This window comes from Narcine bancroftii, chromosome 4 (genome assembly GCF_036971445.1).
Source record: "Narcine bancroftii isolate sNarBan1 chromosome 4, sNarBan1.hap1, whole genome shotgun sequence".
NCBI classification, from domain to species: domain Eukaryota; kingdom Metazoa; phylum Chordata; class Chondrichthyes; order Torpediniformes; family Narcinidae; genus Narcine; species Narcine bancroftii.
The window spans coordinates 303,251,743-303,272,337 of NC_091472.1; the positions used below are offsets into that span (position 1 = coordinate 303,251,743).

The 20,595-nt window shown below is 40.9% G+C and overlaps 1 protein-coding gene across 1 annotated transcript in view; it reads right to left on the bottom strand.

Moving 5' to 3' along the window:
- Positions 1–314: 314 nt before the first annotated feature.
- The window catches only part of cir1 (corepressor interacting with RBPJ, CIR1), a 47,669-nt gene continuing 27,388 nt past the window's right edge, over positions 315–20,595 (bottom strand). Inside the window, exons 8-10 of the mRNA XM_069935758.1 lie at positions 18,411–18,517; positions 17,021–17,106; positions 315–1,572 (exon numbers count right to left, since the gene is read on the bottom strand). Coding sequence (XP_069791859.1) covers positions 1,065–1,572; positions 17,021–17,106; positions 18,411–18,517 — 701 coding nt within the window. The 3' untranslated portion in view covers positions 315–1,064. The remainder of the gene's footprint in view (positions 1,573–17,020; positions 17,107–18,410; positions 18,518–20,595) is intronic.

The following is a 20,595-nucleotide window of genomic DNA, read 5'->3' on the forward strand; positions in this document are numbered from 1 at the left end:
ACCAGTTAAAGTGCAGCATTGAGCAAGGTCAGAGAGCAAGCAGGTGTGACCGAGGCAGTTAAAATGTTAAAGGAATGGAGAAGACTGCTTTCTGGGGATCAGAACAATAGATGAAGGGAATGCAGGTTTAAACTTTTTCTGAATATTTTATTTTTGATTTTTTTTCAAAAATATACATAATAAAATCTTCAATATCACAATATATTAAACCATTTTGCAGGTTTAAAATTTAAGACCAGATAAAGAGCAGGCTTATTTTGTAAAAAAGATTAATTGATTGCAATGCTATGTGATACATAAATGAAGATAGCAACTAAAGGAAAATCCTTTTATTCATTTCAATGTTCAAAGAATGATGGACAGCACCAATACAGATTGGTTGGTTAAATAACTTGTCTGCAGTTTCATAATTCTGCAGTGGAAAATGGTAAATACTAAACAGATTTTTGGATGATCTTTACAAACAAGAGTTGCTATAATCGGCACAGGGAGACAAAATCGTATAAAATTGTGTTCGAAAAATTTGAAGGAGGACAAGTTACTGGTTTCAAACTTTCATTTCAGATTTTATTATTATTGATTACTCAAAAATGCAAATAAATGCAAAGTCACAGTTTTCGAGACAAAATATGAAGGAATCAGAAAATGCATCAGACCATCTCAATTACAACCAGAGAATAGAAAAATCAATTGAAAAGCAAGTAACACCCATATCCTGAAAATCTGAAATTAAATTTTAAAACAAATGCTCAGAGCAATACCGATGCAGAGAAAAACAGATTCAACAATGGCAGAGAGTCATTAACCTGAAATGTTCATTGTTTCTCCGTTCACATATGCTGCCTGGCCTGCTGAGTACTTTGTGAGTACTTTATATAGAAAATGTAAATCCGGTTCAGACTTCCAATTCTATGGGTCAAAGCTAGAACTAATTGTTATGCTTGTCTAGAAGATAGTGATTTTCGTACGACATATCCTACCCATTATTCTTAATTCTTTGTGTTTCTAGTTCTTATTGGATACAAATCCCTGCTCTGACTTTCCTGGGTCTCGCTTCCCGAGTCTCACTTTCTACACCCAACATTTCCAGTCTTGTCCTTGTTATGTGTGCTCTGCCTTCTCGCATCAGAGTACTTTTCTCCACTGCACTTTGAACTTGCTTTGTTCTTTTCTTCCATCCTTCCATATGCATCTCGGCTACTGCTTCTACTCTGATCATTTTGCTTCCTGTCACTTCTGCTGCTGTGTCGGCTGCCTCTTTTATTTTGGCTTTTGTTACTCTTTCTGTGAACTTGTGTGTCCTGGACTTCAGGTTTGAAATAACGGCTTGAATAGGTTTTGTTGAGTTTTTGCTTATACATTTCTTTATGTTTTTCTAAGCTGCCTGATGGTGAATCCCTTTTCTTTTTTAAATATTTATTTTTGCTGTGTGTTTCCTTCTTTTCAATTTCAGAATCACGTTCACTGGAAGAGCTGGTGGTGGGTGGACTGCTTTCTTTTTTCTTATGTTTGCTTTTCTTTTTGTGCCTTTTCTTCTCTCGTTTTTTCTTTTTTTCAACGTGATCAAGCTTCCTGTACAGAAGTTAGATTAGCATATTTTATTGAAAAACTTTTGAAAAAAATATAATTGAAAATTGTTTCCTCAGCACCTTTCCATTTTTGACCATGCAGAAAGTTAAAAAAATTAAAAGATTATAACATGACCAGAGATACTTGGTTGAGAATGTTTTGCCATCTGACCATTAGTAATGCAAAAATCATGCTTATGTTTTTATGGTTGAAGTATTACATTGTACTCTTGTGCCTGATCTATTTGGTTGGAAGCCAGAAATTCAGACTTGATTTTTTTTCGTTGAACCATTACTACTGCACACACTCAATCCAATTGTTCAAAATAGCTGGCTACTGAGTCATGGCACAAAGATGAGCTTCTTCAAGTAATGATCATGGTTATGGGTCAAAGCTCAAATTAATAGTGATGCCTATCCAAAGACATCAAAGAGGCAGCCAGCATCAAAGAGGCAGCCAGCATTATAAAGGATCCACCACATAGAACACTATAGGCCCTTCAGCCCACAATGCTGTGCCAATCCATTTATTTTAAAAAGTCTGAACCCTTCCTGTCTCATCGCCCTCTATTTTTCTTCCATTCATGTACCTTTAAGAGTCTCTTAAATGCCCCTAATGTTTCAGCCTCCACCACCATCCCTGGAGAGGCATTCCACACACCCACAACTCTCTGAGTTAAAAAAACCTTATCCCTGATATCTCCCCTAAACCTCCCTCCCTTCAGTTTGTACATATGTCCTCTGGTGTTATTCCTGCCCTGGGAAATGGGCACTTGCTGTCCACCCTATCTATGCCTCTTATAATCTTGTAGACCTCTATTAAGTCTCCTCACATCCTTGTACACTCCAAAGAGCTAAACTTGCCTCATAAGACTTCATTTCCAATCCAGGCAACATCCTGGTAAATCTCCTCCACACCCTCACCATAGCTTCCACATTCTTCCTATAATGAGATGACCAGAACTGAACACAATATTCTATGTGTGGTCTCAGCAGAGATTTGTAGAGTTGCAACATGTTCTCAATCCCCTTATTAGTCCAACATCCCATAGGCTTTCTTAACTAACCTATCAGTCTTGAGGGATGTACGGATTTGGACCCTAAGGTCCCTCTGTTCATCTACACTCTTAAGTAACCAACCATTAACCCTGTACACAGCCTTCTGGTTTGTCCTTCCAAAATGCATCACCTCACACTTATCCAGTTTGAACTCCATTTTTCACTTTTCTGCTGAAAACTGCATCCCCTCCATATCCTTTTGTAACCTAAGGCAACCTACCAACAACTCCTCCAACCTACGTATCATCCACAAACTTACCGACTCATCCTTCTGCCTCTTCATCTAGGTCATTTATAAAAATCTCGAAGAGCAGGGGTCCCAGAGTAGATCCTTGCGGAATTCTACTAGTCACTGACCTTCAGGCAGAAGACCTTGCATGACTACTCCCTGCTTTCTACATGCAAGCCATTGTTTAAAAAAAAATCACACAGCCGAGGTTCCATGGATCCCATGCCTCATCACTTTCTGAACGAGTGTCTCATGAGGAGATCTTGTCAAATGCCTTACTAAAATCCATAGAGACCATATCTTCTACCCTATCGTCAATTTCTTTTGTTACCTCCTCAAAACACTCAATTCACAAAGCCATGCTATCCTTGAGTAAATTGTACTTCTCCAAATACTCATAGATCCTATCCTTAAGAATCCTTTCCAATAGTTTGGACACCACTGACTTAAGACTCACCAATCTATAATTCCCAGGATTCACCCAATTACCTTTTTTTTTTAAAAAAAACTCCATTTGTCATTTTCCAATCCTCTGGCACCTCCACTGCGGCCAAAGAGGATGCATAACTACTGCCCAGCTATCTCTTCTCTTACTTCCCACAGAAACCTGTGAATACTGAAGCAAAATATTCATTTAGGACCTCCCAACTTCCTCTGCCTCTAGGCAAATGTTGCCTCTTTTATTGTTTTGCAGCCCACCTTCATTCTCATCATCGTTATGCTCTTCATACACGTAGAATGCCTTGATCTTCTCCTTAATCCTACATGCCAAGGTCTTCTCATGCCCCCTTTGATCTCCCCCAAGTCCTTTCTTAAGTTCCTTCCTGGCTACCGTATACTTCTCATGAAACTTCCTGTTTCTTGTTCCCTATACCTAATATGTGCTTCCTTCTTCCTCTTGACTAGCTTCCTCACCTGTTCTGGCCACCACAGTTCCCTTTTCCTACCATCTTTTCCTTGTCCCAGTGGGACAAACCTATCCTGAATCCAACACAAGTGGACCCTAAACCTCCTCCACATTACTTCTGTGGTTTCACCCAACACGTTTCCAATTTACTACCGCTAGTTCCTGCTTCATCCCATTGTAATTAGCCCTTCGCCAATTAAACACTTCCCATTTTGCCTGTTTTTATCCTTATCCGTAGCTATGCTAAAATCATCTTGGTTACGCTCTCTTCTCACTGCTACTTTCAGGCAGAATGTACAGAATCCAGCATCTCCAAGTTCAAGAATTGCTTTTTTCAGGTTCTTGAACCTCCCCACGTCAATCAAACCACCCTACAAGACTCTACTGCAGATATTTCTGTACCACATACAGAACATTTTTTGCATATCAGGCCAATCAACTAGGAATATCATTTATTTTCCCATTTATAATTTATTATACTTTTTTCTTTGTGGCATCTTAATTATACTTATTTTATGTTAGTGGGTTTCACATAACTGGGAGGCTGCAGAAAGTAGGAATTTAAATAGGTTGGTAAAACTATTGATAAATCATCAATAATGCCATGAACAACAGAGTGGATCAAATAAAAGCAGGCCTCACTGCAGCTTACATGTACCTTGAGGGACAGATAATCTTTTAACCATTAGTATGCTGATGGGGAGGTTGATGAATGGTGATTAATGCAGATCATTCATCAGAAGACGATAATACATGTAGTATTCGGACTGGAATTGATGGAGGGAGTTGAGCTGCCAGTGGGATGAAATTACAAAAATATATCAAATCATAACAGAGGATTTGAGGGTATTACATGACCAGAACTGCTCAAAAGGTGTAACTGTAACAGCTGCTTGAGTCAATGGAAGGATCAACTACTACTAACCAGAGAACAAAACCTAATGGCATTCACTGCATGAGCAAGTTTTATTCCCCATTTGAGAAGTAGTAATGTTAGGAGATAATAAAGATTGAAAACAAGATTCTACAAATGTTGCATATATGAAGTAAAAGAACATTTTGAAAACATTGCATACATCCACAGAGGCAGCTCAACTTGTATGTTTCAATATTTGGGTTTTTTTTTTTACATCAAATGTACAGTAGAATTTATTTCATTCAAATAATATGTTGAATCTATCACCAATTTCTCAAGACAATCAGCTCCCTTCCAGTACAGAACAATAATACATTAAATCATTAACTTACAGCAGCAATTTACATTAATGAAAGTCTTCCACCAGTCAAGTGCCCCATTAGATGGCAGAAATTCCCCATGTACTGGTGAATAATAAGAAAGAACAGAAAAGATATATACTTAATTGATATATGAATCCAGCAGAAGTAATTGGGATGGAGCCCAAGGTTTGGCTATCCTTTATTTAAAAAAAACTGATCAGAAGTCTGCTTTGATTTAAAATTTGGATCTTACCAGAGCATACCCCAACGTGGCTAATTTGAACCACACCTGGATATATATCGACCATTATTCTACATTCACACTCACACACACGCGTATCCCCATTCCTCCTCCAATATGAAATAGCAAAGCAAGCTATTTAATTGCATCACTAGAATAAAACTGAACAGACAAGCCTAATTTATAACTTCACACTATTGGTAAATGGAGTCATTCCAGACTTCAGTGCCCACCTAGCCAGATGTCTTCCCGAAGCCTAGAATTCGAGTTAATCATTGACCATTGTGAATTTTGGTAATTCAGTCAAATTTCTTAATTGTGATTTCATTTTTACATAACACCAAAAGCAGAGATTTCATCTGGAGGCCTTCAGAATTACATTGCATACAGATACGGCCATTCAGTAACTAGAATTCCCATTGCTTTCCCCCCCTTCCACCTCTTAACCTAATGCTACTTCCTCCTGAAACACACAAGTTTTACTTTCTTGATCACTCTGTGATGTGGGACTTTGTCAAACTCCTTGTTAAAATCCAAGTCAACTACAAATGAGTTATTCTCCCTTGATCCTTAAAGAAAAATCAAGCTTGACAAACCTATTGCAATTTTTTGAGATCATAAGTAGGAGAGACTGGGGAGATTCAGTAAATGTTGGACTTTCAAAAGGTCTTCACAAGGTGCCACAAGATGAAACTCATGGAATTACAGAAAGGATACTGAAATGGGTATAGCATTGCCTAGACAGCAGGAAACAGAGGGTAGGAATAAAAGGATCCTATTCTGGTTGGCTACTAGTGACATTCTGCCAGGGCCAGTGTTAGGGCTGCTTCTTTTTTATGTTATGTATAAATGACTTGGATTATGAAATAGATGGCTTTGTTGCTAAATTTGCAGATGATACCAAACTAGGTGGTAGGGCAGGTGCTGCAGAAGACTTGGATATATTAGGAGAATGGACAAAGAGGTGGAAGATAAGGCAGCTGTGGAAGTGAGGTCATTCGGTGCATTTAAGGCAGAGATTGATAGTCAGGGCATCAAGGGGAGAAACCCAAGGAGAGTGGGGCTGAGTGGGAGGATGGATCAGCTCATGATTAGAATGGCAGAACAGACTCAATGGGCCAATGGCCTATTTCTGCACCTATATCTTGTGATGTTGTGAGCAAACACAAAATCCCATGACTATTTGCCGTCTTCCTCACTCAGCTAACCAGTATTTTTGCACATTGTCAAGATAAATCACAAATCACTCTGGCCAAGGCCTTTGATCCTCATCACCAAGAGAAGCATGTTAACACCATCACTGACTATGTTAGCCTAATATTGAGACACAACTGTCAGACAGGGTCTGAGGCAGATGCCATGTAATCTAACAAACTTAATTCTCACCAATCTATAGATGAAGATACATTTATTCACAACATCACTGATTGGAATAATCACAATTCTAATGGAAACAAGTTTGTTTTCACACCAAGAACAACCTCTACTGTATGGTGCTAACTGATACAAAATCAATAACACTGACAGTTCATTAAGTAGACAAGAAGCACTGTAGGTTATTACAGCAGACAGGTTTTCTATCACAATCCATATTTCAACACCATTATCATCAAACATTGAGGACCATGCTTGTTTCAAAGAGTACAGAAGCACATGGTGGGAGCAGAACCACCCCTCCCAAAAATAAGCTGACAACCCATAGGTGCAACACAGAACCACATGCATGACAAATATCAAAAGCAGCATTCTCAGACACAACGTCTAGTTTGAATGATGGCAGAAAAATAAAAATAATGGGAGGAACCAGCACCAGGGACATTTTCATGTACAATGATGGTAAGGCCCAATATGTGAGAGACATAGACTGAAACAACTAGAGTGGATGATCTATCATGCCATCCTCCCAAGGTTCTCACCACAAGAAAAGCCAGCCTTCGGCCAATTCTAATCACTCTAAAAGATAACGAAACATATTGGACGCAGCTAAGGTTTATGGGAACAGCAACCTGATTTAGAGAAGTCTACTGTAAAAACACACAAATGCTGGAGAAACTGAGTAGGTCAAACAGTGCCTTTATGTAGCAAAGGTAAAGATACATCTCCAACATTTCAGGCTTGAGCCCTTCATCAAGGTGTGGGGAAACATGAGAGATGTCCAAACAAAAGGGGGAAGGGGGTGATGAGGATGGGAGATGATGGAGGGGGGGGGGGAGATACTGTAGGAATGGGGGGAGATACTGTAGGAATGGGGGGAGGAGTCTAGGCTAGGTGGAGAGAGAAAAAAAGACCATTCCAATAGTGGAATGCAGTAAACTCAATGTCCGTGCCCTGGGGTTGGGGTTGGAGGGTGCCCAGATGAAAAACGAGGTGCTGTTCCTCCAATCTGCGATTGGTCAGGTGGGGTAGTGTGAAAGGCCATGGACAGACATGTGAGCTTGAAAGTGTGACAGAATTGAAATGTTTGGCTAGAGGAGGTCGCTTTTGTTGCGGATGGAGAGGAGGTGCTGGGCAAAGTGATCTCCTAACCTGCAACTGGTCTCTTGATGTAGAGAAGGCCACAGAGGGTGCACACAGGTTAAGTGTTTCTTCACCTCATAGGTCTGCTTGGGACCTCAGACCGTGGTGAGGAAGGAGGTGTGGGTGCAGGTATTACACCTCCTACGACCACAGTAGAAGGTGCCGAGTGGGGGCGGAGGCGGGGGGTGATGGGTTGGGAGGGAAGCGGTCCCTATAGAAGGCTGAGAGGGAAAAATGTGTCTGGTGGTGGGGTCCTGTGGTAAGTGCCAAATATTCTGGTGGATAATGTGTTGGATGTGGAGGCTGGTGGGGTGGTAGGTGAGGAAGAGGGGGATTCTGTGTTTATTGTTTCTGGGGGCAGGGAGGGGGGGCCTAGGGCAGATAAGCGGGAAATGGAGGAGATGCAGTTGAGGGGCCGTTAATAGTGGTGGAGGGGAAGCCACATTCGTGGAAGGCAGGGATTTCAGAGGCTCTGGACTGGAAGACCTCATCTTGGGAGCAGATGTGGCGGAGACAGAGAAATTGAGAGAACAGGGTGTGAGCACAAGTAGTCCAGGTAGTTGTGGGAGTTAGAGGGTTTGTAATAAATGTCAGTGGAGAGTCAGTCTCCTGAGATGGAGTGAAGTCTATTGATGTTTTAATCAATTTGAAAAATTGCCCAGATCTATCCTGTCCATAAAATGTTGGGCAAATCCAAATCTATTTATTCTCAGTGATGAGAATGATCATAAATGGTGAAGTCAAATGGCAGTCACCAATTAACTGCTGGCTAATGCTCATTTTGCACCTTGGCATGACTACCTTCTTTCCAGAAATGTCTTGGGTCAAAGATGGCTTGCTTCCACTCTGCTTTTGTGGACTGATGAAGCCAATGTGAGAATCAGATTCTTCCACAGAAGGGGAAGTAGCTGGCTGCTGGGTCAATTGATGGACTGCTTATGAGGTGGCACACTCTTTTCTCTGTTTATGCCAGACTTCTCCATGCTTCCTGTGCATGGAGTCTAACATTTTCAATATTATCCCAAATGTTTCTTTGCTATTTTGAGCAGGCATTGGCCAGAAATTCCCAAGGTTTTATTCCTCCCAAATAACTTTTCAGCACATCCTTGAATCTTTACCTTTGTCAGCCTTGTAATCCCACATGGTAACATTCAGGAGAGTGGTAGTTTCTGGAGTTTGGTGTTGGGCATGGCAATAACATGCAAAAGATGGCAGCTCGAGAAAGGACATTGAAGCTGGCTCACTTATCCTTCCAATGTACGTGGACAACTTTGCAGAGGTGGTGTTAGTGGTGCCTTGCAAGTGCTCTGAGTCATCTGCTTGCCAATCCAGCTCTCAGATACATATAGGAGGCAAGGGATATCTGCCACCTGGTAAATCACAAATTTTGAACTAGCTCTGAGGTGCTGATTTGCAAAGGCTCTTTGCAGTAATCGATCAAAGGAGTGGTGATGCATGGAAGATGAGAGATCTCATCATTGACCTGTCTTTGCCAAAAGGTAGCTTCAAATATGTGGGAAGTGCTCCATGATTTTGGCATGAATCTTTATTCGTAGAGGTAGTGTTATATAGAGGGACAGTCTAGTAGAGGAATTTTTTTTTTCTTGTATACGGCATTTGTACACGAGGTTTAGCTGCATACTGCCAAATTGAGGTTTAGGTGACTCTCATTCTGATGTACAGTTATCAAAGGTGGAATAATTTCCCATTAGTTCTGAAGCTCCATTCCCAGAGGAAGTTGGAGGTTGTAGCATGGTGGCAAGAAATTAACAAAAGTGTCTGAGCAATGACGCAGTTTTTTTTTTGGATCTTCACAGAGATTGACTACATTGTACAAACCAAATGCAAGATGGAGACAAATTTTTGTTTGTGGCTGAAATCTAAGGAAGGGCTTTATAGACCCTCTTGAGGTGAGTGAGGTTGGAAAAAGGTCACATGTAGTGGTTAATATTGCACTGTTTTGCATTGTCATGTGGTGAAAATCATCTTCACTGTATTTTTAGATGTATGGAATTCCACTTTGTGATTCAAGGAAGCAGCTCTTGGGCTATTGTTGGTTAATGAGAATCTTGGCTCACATGCAAGTAGATGCCTAAACATGAAGGTATGTGACAGAAATTGCAGGCTGATTACATGGCCAGAACTAGGTGTCAGAAACATTATTTGGCTGAGGTCTTGGGTACAGTTACAGCTGGAATCAAGAGCTTGAGATAGAATGATGGTTGGAGAATGAATAAGGGTGGCAAGAAGCGAGAAGGGATAAAGTGAACAAGGCCTCCTGTGCTTTAGACTGCAGCATGGCCTCATAGCTTCAGACCCCAGAATATTTTCAGACCACTGATGAACATCCGCAGTAAACGTCTGTGATTTCACTTGGAGAGCATTCAAATGATATTTGCCTGTATCCAGCATGAGAGAGAAAACTATAGAAAAATATTTCAAATGTTGGAAATCTGAAACAAAAACAGAAAATGCCAGAAGCACTCAGCAGGTCAGGCTACATCACTGAAGAGAGAAGACGAGTCAACATTGACTCAAGGAACCTTCATAATACCTGGAAAAGCAAGTCCATAAGCTTGTCTTCTCACTTTACTAGGTCTGATGAACTGTCCTTCACTTTGTTTCTCACCCCACTGATGCAGCTCGGTCTCGACAGTGGACAGAACATTGGAGAAAGAGAGGGAATTTGAAGATTTTTTTTTTTTACCTTGCAGAAAGCGGTTGAAATCCAAGAATGCATTAACTGATAGTGGAGATGTCTCAGAATAGTCAGATAATATTTATTTAGATGAGAATTTTACACAACATGGCATAGAAAAGGAAATTAGTACAAATAGATAAGTAATACCTAGCTAGAAATAAAGGGCTGAACAACTTGCATTGCTAGAAATGTTTGAGTGCTTCCAATGCTTTTTTTGTTGAAAACCTCGACAAATTTCTGCATCAGACCATTAAGCAGCATGTAATGCAAGTGTTATACAAATTCCAGGCAATGACCACCAGCAAGAGAAAGTCTAATCACCCAACTCTGACATTCAACGTTATTACCATGATAAAGTCCAATTATTCTCGTAGTCACTGTTGACTAGTACAAACACTGTGACTATCTCGGCAGCGCAGGGACAGGGTATTCTTTGGCAAATGACTCACCATCTCAATTTTTTTCTGCTTTCTATAAAAGAGACAAGTCAGGAGTATGATGGAATACTCTGTTTGCCTACAAGTGCAGCTCTAGTAACATTCAGGAAGCTCGTCACTATCCAAAATGTGGGAGCGGCTTGACTGGCTTCATTCACTAGCTTCAACCACCATTCAAACTAGCAACAGTATGATCAATCTACAACTGCACAACAGTTGGTCTCAGTACCTACTAAATCTATAACAATAGCACTTTAAGAACCTAGCTTTCCATCAGTTTTTCGTGGACAATATATATTTAAATACCAACTCCTTGGTATACTGAAAGAACCGGAGGATACAAGTTTATATGGGCAAAAACACCTTTAGCAGTAAATGAGCTTAGTGGTTATAGAGAGAAAGTCAGATACTGCCAATATATTTACAGATGTTGAGCCAACCATAATGTGTGCTTTTTCGTTAATACTGGGTGGTGCATGGACATTGGAGTTATGTCGGCCTCCTGCTCTACTGCCTTAGAGCAGATCTCAATAAAATGCAGACCCTTCTACCTACCCCGAGAGTTCTTATTAGTGATTCTCACCAGAGTTTATCTCCCTCCTGATGCCAATTACAAACATAAACTTGCAGAGCTGCACGATGTGGTCATGAAACAAGAGACGTTTCGGCTCGATACACTACAAATTTTAGTCGGCAACTTTAACCAGGCCTGCATCAAGAAAACCCCACCCAACTATCACCAGCATGTAACCTGGTGTACCAGAGATCACAGTACCCTCATCACTGCTACACCAAGGAAGGCTTACCCATTCTTTCCCAAGTCTGCATTTTGGCATCAGATCACCTGGCTGTGCTCCTTCTGCCTTCATACAGACAGAACTGAAAAAGAGGCTTCAGAGATAGGACAGCTAGAAGGTGGTCACAGGAGGTTACAGAACTTCAAGTCAGCAGATTGGGCAGAATTCAAGAACTGAGGATCTGAACGACTACACCAGGGCTGTCACAGACTTTATCAAAACAGCTGTGGATGAGTTCAGGGTTTTCTCCAACCAGAAGCCATGGATGAACATTGAAATCTGGGAGCCAGATCACAGGCATTTAAGTCCAGAGATCCAGATCAATACAGAAGAAGCAGGTATAACCTTGAGAAAAGCTATCTCCCAGACAAAGTGGAGATTCCAGAAGAAAATGGAAACCACAAGGAACACCTGACAGCCTAAATGCCATAACCTGCTACAAAACCAAATCTGGTGAGGTAGCAGACAGCAAAGCTTTGTTCCCAGAGGAACTCAATGCCTTCTACACCTGATTTGATGACAGTAACAGCAAAGAACCTCCCTTCTGCACCCCCACGTCCCCTGATAATCCCATCCTCTCCATATCTGAGGATGGTGTGTGTGCTGCCTTCAGAAGAATTAATCTGAGGAAAGGGTCCAGTCTAGACAGATACCTGGTTGAGTATTAAAAACCTGTGCTGACCAACTTACCAATGTATTCAGGGATATCTTCATCATCCCACTTCAGCAGGGTGTGGTACCCACCTGTTTCTATTAGGCATCAATCATACCAATGACTCAGAAGAATGTAGTAACCTGCCTTAATGACGATCAGCCAGTAGCACTTACATCAGTGGTGCAGTGTTTTGAGGCACAGAGTTCCTGCCTGAGCAGTGACATGAATATATTCCAGTTTGCCTATCATAACAAAAGGACTACAACGGATGCCATCTCATTAGCTCTACACAAAGCCCTGGAACACCTGGACAGTAAAAAATACATTCATCAGGATGCTCTTTATCTACTACAGTTCAGCATTTAACACCATCATCCCCTCAAAACTGATCAGCAAACTCTTAAGACCTGGGACTCAATGCCCCTCTGTGTAATTGGATCATGACCACCAGACACAATCAATGTGAGGATTGGCAAGAACATCTCCTCCACAATTTCCATCAGTATCGGAGCACCACAGGGCTGCGTTCTTAGCCCCCAACTCTATTCACTATACGCTTTTGACTGTGTGGCTTGGTATGACAATAACACCATCTGCAAATTTGCCGACAATACCACGGTAGTGGGTTGTATAAAGAAAGGCAACGAGTCAGCAGACAGAAGGGAGATCGAAGACTCGGTTGAAAGATGCGCCAACAATAACCTTGCACTCAAATGAAACCAAAACTAAGGAGCTGATTGTTGACTTCAGGAAGGGAAAGCCAGAGGTGGACAATCCAGTGATCATTGGGGTATCAGAGGTGGAGAGGGTGAGCAAATTTAAGTTCTTGGGAGTCACCAGCTTGGAGGGTCTTTCCTGGACCCAGGACACTCATGGCATTGTGAAGAAAGCGTGTCAGCGCCTCTATTCCCTCAGAATATTGCAGAGGTTGGGTATGACACTCTCTCTGCAACTGGATCCTTGACTTTCTCATTGGAAGATCAGTCAGTATGAATTGGAAAAAAATGTCTCCTCACTGATTATCAACTCAGGCGCACCCCAAGGATGCATGCTTTGCCCACTGCTCTACTCATTATACACCCATGACTATGTGGCCAGGCACAATTTCAATGCTATCTATAAGTTTGCCGATGACACCAATGGCGGAAACATAAATGGCAATGAGGAAGTGTACACAAGAGATAGATCAGCATCTTGGGTCATTTTAAAAGTTTTTGTCCCCACCTTTGTGCTGCTTAGTTGAAAGTCTCTTGAAACTACATTTAGTTAGTGAGGAAAAGTGAATCTGAACTGAAACAAGAAATAAAGATGTGCATGATGACGGGGAAGCAGAAATAAATGCCTTAACACAGGTACTGATTCTGCCAAGTTAAATGCACAAGGTGGTATTCACACCAGATAGTGCAAGGCAAAATATAAATGTATCTATTATATTTTCTTGATACAGGTACACAATCTTTTAGCCGGAACCCTTGGGGGACAGTGTGTTCCAAATTTCGGATTTTTCTGGATTTTGGAATGCCCACCCGAATTGTGCTGCAGTATCCACCCCCACCCCCTTCCAGTTGTCCGGCCCGCCTCCCCCAAACTCCAGTCCCTCGGCCACTTCCCCTGACCGCCGGTCCCTTGGCCACCCGGCTGTTTCCCCCGGCCGCCTTCCCCAACTGTGGTCCCTCGGCCGCCTGGCCGTCTCCCCCGATTGCCGGTCCTTCGGCTGTCTCCCCTTCCCCCAACCACTGGTCCCCACTTGCCAGATTTTGGGGCTTTCTGGATTTTAGATGTCCGGATAAAGGATCGTGTACCTGTGCTACAATGCAAAAATTTGCAACTGGTTGTATCCACTGGACTACTGCATTTAAGCTACCTTTACCCAGTCAAGTACCATTTACCCTCTAGAATCTTATAAAATTATAAAATATAATTATAATATAAAATATAAAACATGAAATTTTCAATTGGCCAAGCCTCAATATATTTGAGACTTCTCAATTTCCACGCACTTTGCAAAATGAACTGTGTAGAACAGCCAAGGTCAAATGAGGTTACCTTCCATTTTTTCAAGATTCTTTCAATACAAGAATTTGTTTCATTTTCATGTTTTAATCATTCTCTAAACTTGTAAATGAATCACAAGCAGTGTATTGATGCTATTACCCTCTAATTCCTTCTGCTGACTCTGTTCTGTAGCCGCTCCAAGGCCAAGATATCCTTCCTGAGCCGAGGTGCCAGAAATAAATGCAGTTCAATACATTGGGTCTAACCAGATCTGTAAAGAACTATAGTAGAAGTTCTACTCCTTTGTCACCCCTGTGATTCTCCTTATCCCAGCATCCCCAGACTTCTGTCCACCAGTTTCTGGTGATTTCTGACTGGGGATTCCTTGCTCATCTGTGTGGTTTGCCAACAGAAGAATATCCAAAAATGATTAGTGCCAATCCTGCATAAATTAGATCAAATTACTAAAGCATACAGAAGAATGATTACAGCTTTTAAAATGCTTACTCATCTCTGGTTAACTTCAATATTAACCTGGAAGATTGATTACTCACTCTGATAAACTGTATGTCTCAAACACACAGTACCTCCAAAATATGATTACAGCAAGAATACATGTACCAAATATGGGAGAAAGCAAGATTAATTTTTTAAAATTCTAACTTTCAAGCCTGACTGGAAGAAATTTGGCATCAAGAGGCATAGATTCATGGTAAAATTACAACAGGCCAGAAGGAATCTGGTCATTATCAGGTTACTTTTTGGAATGGCTCACCTTACAAAAATTGGCTAGGGTTTCCTATATTACAGTAGTGACTATACAATATTTGCTGAAATATTCTTAGGTACATCAAGCGGTCAAGGAGGGTAAATTTCTTCAGTTGTGTCATGCTCTGAGTGTTTTTCTTGCCTTGAAAGCATCCTGCTATCTTAAATAAATAACATACACAATCAAATTAAAAAATGGGTTTTCATGTTTCTGATGACAAATGATGAGATCACATGATGGCATCTGTGATGCTAAGAATATGGTGAATAACACGCTTTGTGAGCTGGTCACACCACAGTTTAAGGGCCAAATGAAAAAAAGGCAGAACAGTAGCAGGAAAGTGGTACAGGGGCCCCCTGCAGTTATCTCTCTCCAAAACAGATAGAGCATTTAGGATACTGTTTGGGGAGATGGCTCATCAAGGGAAGGCAGCATTGTCCAAGATGATGGCACCATGATGGGTGGCTCCGCTGCACAGGAAAAAGTGGAAGAACTATAATAATAGGGTATTCCAAGGTAAGGAGAATAGACAGGTACTTCTGTGATCACAAAGAGGAAACCCAATTGATGTGCTGCCCCTCAAGTACAAAGGTCAGGAATATTTGAGTGGCTGCAGGGCACTCAAAAAGGAGAGGGTGAACATTCAGTTGTCATGGTGCAAGTAGGAACCAATGGTATAGAAAAAAGTGGGATTAGATCGAACAAACAAATTTAAGTAGCAAAGGGATAAATTAAATAGAAGGATATCAAAAGTAGCAATCTCAGGATTACTCTTAAATTTAGACGTAGAGCACAATAACAGGCACTTTTAGCCCATGAGCCATTCCACCCAATTATACCCGATTGATCTACACTCCTGGTACATTTTGAAGGGTGGGAGAAAACCGGAGCCCCCGAGGAAAACCCATGCAGACACAGGGAGAATGTACAAACTGCACGAGACAGCACGGGATTCGAACCCCAGTCCCGATTGCTGTCCCTGTTGCAGCGCTGTGCTAATCGCTACGCTAAATATACCACCCCAAAGTTGATATGAATCTACTATTCCTATCTTGACTAGCATAAGAGTTAGGATGAATATGTAGCTTGAATGGTGGAGTACGAAGGAGGCTTTCAGTTTCCTTGGGCACTGGAACCAGTTCTGGATGATTTATACCTGAGCAAGGCTGAGATCAATGACTTTTGGGGATTGTTTGCTCATGCTTTTTTGGAGGCTTTAAGCTAACATGGCAGGGAGATGGGTATCCAGGCAGAAAGACAGAGTGAAGCAATGCAGAGACCAAAGCAAAAGTTAGAAAAGCAAGGGTGGATTACAGAAAAGACAAATGCAAAGGACCTAAAGATTATCAGATTCCAAAAGGACAATGAGTGCAAGTGCATTTTATCTAAATGCCCATAGTATATGAAATAAGGTTGGTGAATATGGCACAAATCAGTACAAAAGGGTATGATACAGTGGCTATTGCAGAAATATAAGAACAGGGTGAAGATGACTGGGAATTAAATATCCAAGGGCATCGTTTATGCAGAAGGTTAGGCAGGAAGGTGGGGATCCCACTCTTCATTAAGGATGATATCAGGGTGCAAGTGGCAGACGGTACAATATCAAAGAAGCAAAATGTTGAATTCATCTGGATAAAGGTAAGGAAAAGCAAAGGGGGGGGGGGGGCGAAAAAAAAATCACAAGGTAGAATAGTCTATAGGCCAACAAATATAATATTACAGTGAAACAGGTGATAAACCAAGAAATATTTGATAGATGCAAGAATGGATCTGTAGTTGCCTTGGAGATCTTCAACTTTCATATAGACTGGGTGAATAGAGTGAGTCAAGGTGGTCTTCAGTCCATTAAAACTATTTTTTTTGTGAAACTTCTTAAAGAAGGGAATTTACCACCAATAATGCACAAAATATTCTTAGAACATACCTCAAAAGCTTCTGCTTTTGTTTAGTAGAAAGAGACTTCAAAAACTCCACCTCAGGATCATCATCGTCTTCACTTGCTATGTATTCCTAAAAATCAATGCCACAATTACATTTGACCAACGAAAAGCACTTTCAATTCACTCAGAAGCATCTCACAACACCAATTTCACTTATCCAGTAATCATTTTCACAGACTGTTATAGAGCAATTATAACAATAATTTCATAATTAAAGACTAATCTGAGGACACATTTCCAAATAAACCGATAAGTTAATTACAAGCATTGGAAGTTTTACAAATTTTTCAAGTGATATTGCTAACTTGGAGAAATTCAAGTTTTGCCATTATTATTCAGTGAAAATTGCAGTCAAGTGCAGGATCAGTTTGTTTATTATGAGTTCTCGAGTTTCCTTGCAAGAGAGTGGTGCGAACCACTTACAATTTGGAAAACCCTCACTAATCAGCTGGAGTAAAACAAGAAAGTCTGCAGATTCTGTGATTGTAGTAAAAATACAAGGACCACTAAGCTTGGGTGCTAGCTGGTCATCAGAAGATGAGTTGAGTAGAGAAAGAAGTATTTACATGTCAAATCAACGAGGGTTTTTCTTTCAAAACACAGTAGGAACATGGAATATTTTCCCACAATCCAACTGAAATTATAAAGGCAGAAACGAACAAAAGTGTTTTATTTACAAACCTTAAGATTGAGATATAGGATCAAAAAACAGAAAATTGTGAAAGCACTAAACACATAAGCATTTAATAGTACTGCAGAAAGATCTGCTGCCTCACAGCTCCAATGACCCAAGTTCAATCCTAATTTCCAGAGGAATCTGCAAGAAGTTTGCATATTTTCCATGACTACAAGGGTACCCCTGGATGCACCAGCTTCTTTCTTGCTTGGTTAATTAACCACTGTAAATTGCCCCTTATATAGGAGACTGTTGAATCTGAAGAATTGTATGCTGACAATGGGCAATGAATCAAATGATTTGGGCAGATTTAGTGCTAAAACAAGTGATTGGTGTTTTAGGCAGTCTAGGTGGCTGGGATGGTGTTTGTGTTGTATCTCTCTCTGAGGTTAGGGAGTTATTGTACAGAGAGAAAAATGGAGTCCCTGACCCTTCATTAAAATGGGAGTTCTGATAAAAGCTTATTGATGTGACATGTTAGCACAACTCATTTTCCGACTAATCTGCTGAGTGTTTTCTGAACTTATTGCTCATTTTAGATTTACAGCATCCGCAATATTTGCAGACTAGCAGATCAATCTTGAGGGACGGAGTAAGTTGGTGTGCTGGTGCAGAAATCACCTTTGGATAAATACAGAATGGTGCAATATGTCCTGTATAAATATCACTTTCATATCAGTTTTGGGAATACAGGTTACCTGTGATGGGTCATTTGGAGTCGATTTCTTCCCCAGTACACTCTGCTTCAGCGCAAACCCACTGTTCCTCATTTCTGCCATCAGCTCTGTGGGATGCATTGATGGACCTGTTGAAAAAAAATATTTTCAATGTTTTTAATGAATGGCTGAGTTTAGCTTTTATTTTACGAGAAGCTATTTGCTGGTTTGTTTAAAAAAATGCAAGATAAGACATTTCTGTGATTTTTCCATTGTTCAAGTGATGAAATATTTTTCTATACAATTGCAGTTACACGGCAATCAGGATAGGACTATGATATAGCAATGAGAGCCACACTCAGGGATTTGGGTTTAGTAATGACTTCAGTGCTGACTGCACAAATTTTGCATGTTCCTTTTGTAGCTACAGGGATTTCTTCAGGGAGTTCTGGTTTTCTCCCATATCCTAAGTTGGTTAATGGAAAAAAACATTAAAACAAATTTATTCTGCATTAGTAGGATTGACTGTGTTGCAGGGGCACAAGGAAATGAGGGAAATGGAATGAAGGCAAATAAAATGGAGTAGTCCATGGTCACTTTTTTTCCATTTTAACCCCACCACTGGCTCTTCCATTAAGACAAGGTGATCAGTGGTGATTGAATGGCTGGCATATTGAGAAAATAATTAATTGTGGAAGTAGAGCTTACAACAGCATGAAATGAGCAAGGAGTAGATAAATGTTTGGCAAGGGGAGTACTTATAATGACTTAAGTGAGTGATGCAGTTGGTTGAGTAAGCTCCACAGTAAACTCTTCATCAACTTTCATACTGAGCCTCAACTTATGGCAATGACTGTCATAACTGTATTGTATCACCACCTTTATAATATTTACCTGGAGGGTCTCTAGGCTCCCAAGAGAAAGTCCTTCCTCACCCCGTATATAAAATCTCCAATATAGTGGTAATAAAGAAAATGTAGCCTCTCCCATTTCACATCCTTCCTCTATATTTCCCAGATCGAAATGAATCTTACAACATTTTCCAACACCTGCTTCAGTAAAACTGCTCCTTTAAGATTGGAATAAAGCCCAGAAGTCTCCAGATACTGTGATTGTAGTAAAAACACAAAAATGGTGGAGGAGCTCAGCAGGTCCCGCAACGTCCACAGGAGGCAAAGATATATAAGCAATGTTTTGGGCCTGAGCCCTTCTTTAAGGTATGAGCATAAAGCAACCAGATACCTCAATAAAAAGGCTGGTAGAGAAGGGGAAATGGGTAGGGGGAGAAGCACAGGCTAACAGAGAAAAGGTGATAATTGGACAAGGTTAGGAGAGGAAAGGTGAAAGTTGATGAGGGGTCGGGGGGGGTCCGTGAATGTAGTGCTGGTGGAAAGGAGATGGGGCTAAAGGAAAGAAAGCAAGTGATGGGGAAGATATATTGGCATGGGAAATGGGCCAAGGAATTGAAATGGCATTCACATCATCTTTTCCGCGTTCTGTTAGCACCACCCCCCCCCACAAATCTCTCCGCATCCTTCTTTCCTCGAGCTCTCTCTCTCTTTTCCTTTACCCATCTCCTTTCCTCCAGTTCTGTATTGACAGAGCCACCCTGTCCCCCGATCAATTCTCACCTTTCCTCTCTTGTCCTCCTATCCATGTCCAACTAGTACCTTTTGCCTGTTGGCCTGTGCTTCTCCCCCTGCCCTTTCATCCCTCCTCACCCAGCATTTTTATTTACGTGCCTGCTTGCTTTTTGCTCATACTTGGAAAAGCTCAGGCCCAAACTTTTGTTACATATCTTTACCTCCCCTAAAGACACTGTCAGACCTGCTGAGTTCCTCCAATATTTTGTGTTTTTACTTGAAGATTGGAGGGTAGTTTTAATAGTGCAAGTTAGCTAGCCTTGCTACTACTGAATTGAGCAACCCCAGGTGGTGGGCCAATAAATGATGCTTTTAAAGGTGGCTGCATGTTGATGTGTTGTCTGTATTGAAATCAGTAAATATGTTAATTACATATTTTCCCTTTGGAAAACGAACAAAATTGTAGATGTCAAAATCTGAAATACCATAGAAATGCAAAAAGAATTCAACCAATCAAGCAGCATCTGGGAAAATACAAACCAATTAACTTTTCAGGTCAAGACCCTACATTGAGCGCTTCCAGAATTTCTGTTTTTCTCTGACCCTATGCTCATTTTCAGGAGTTTATAAGGTTGGTATTTCTT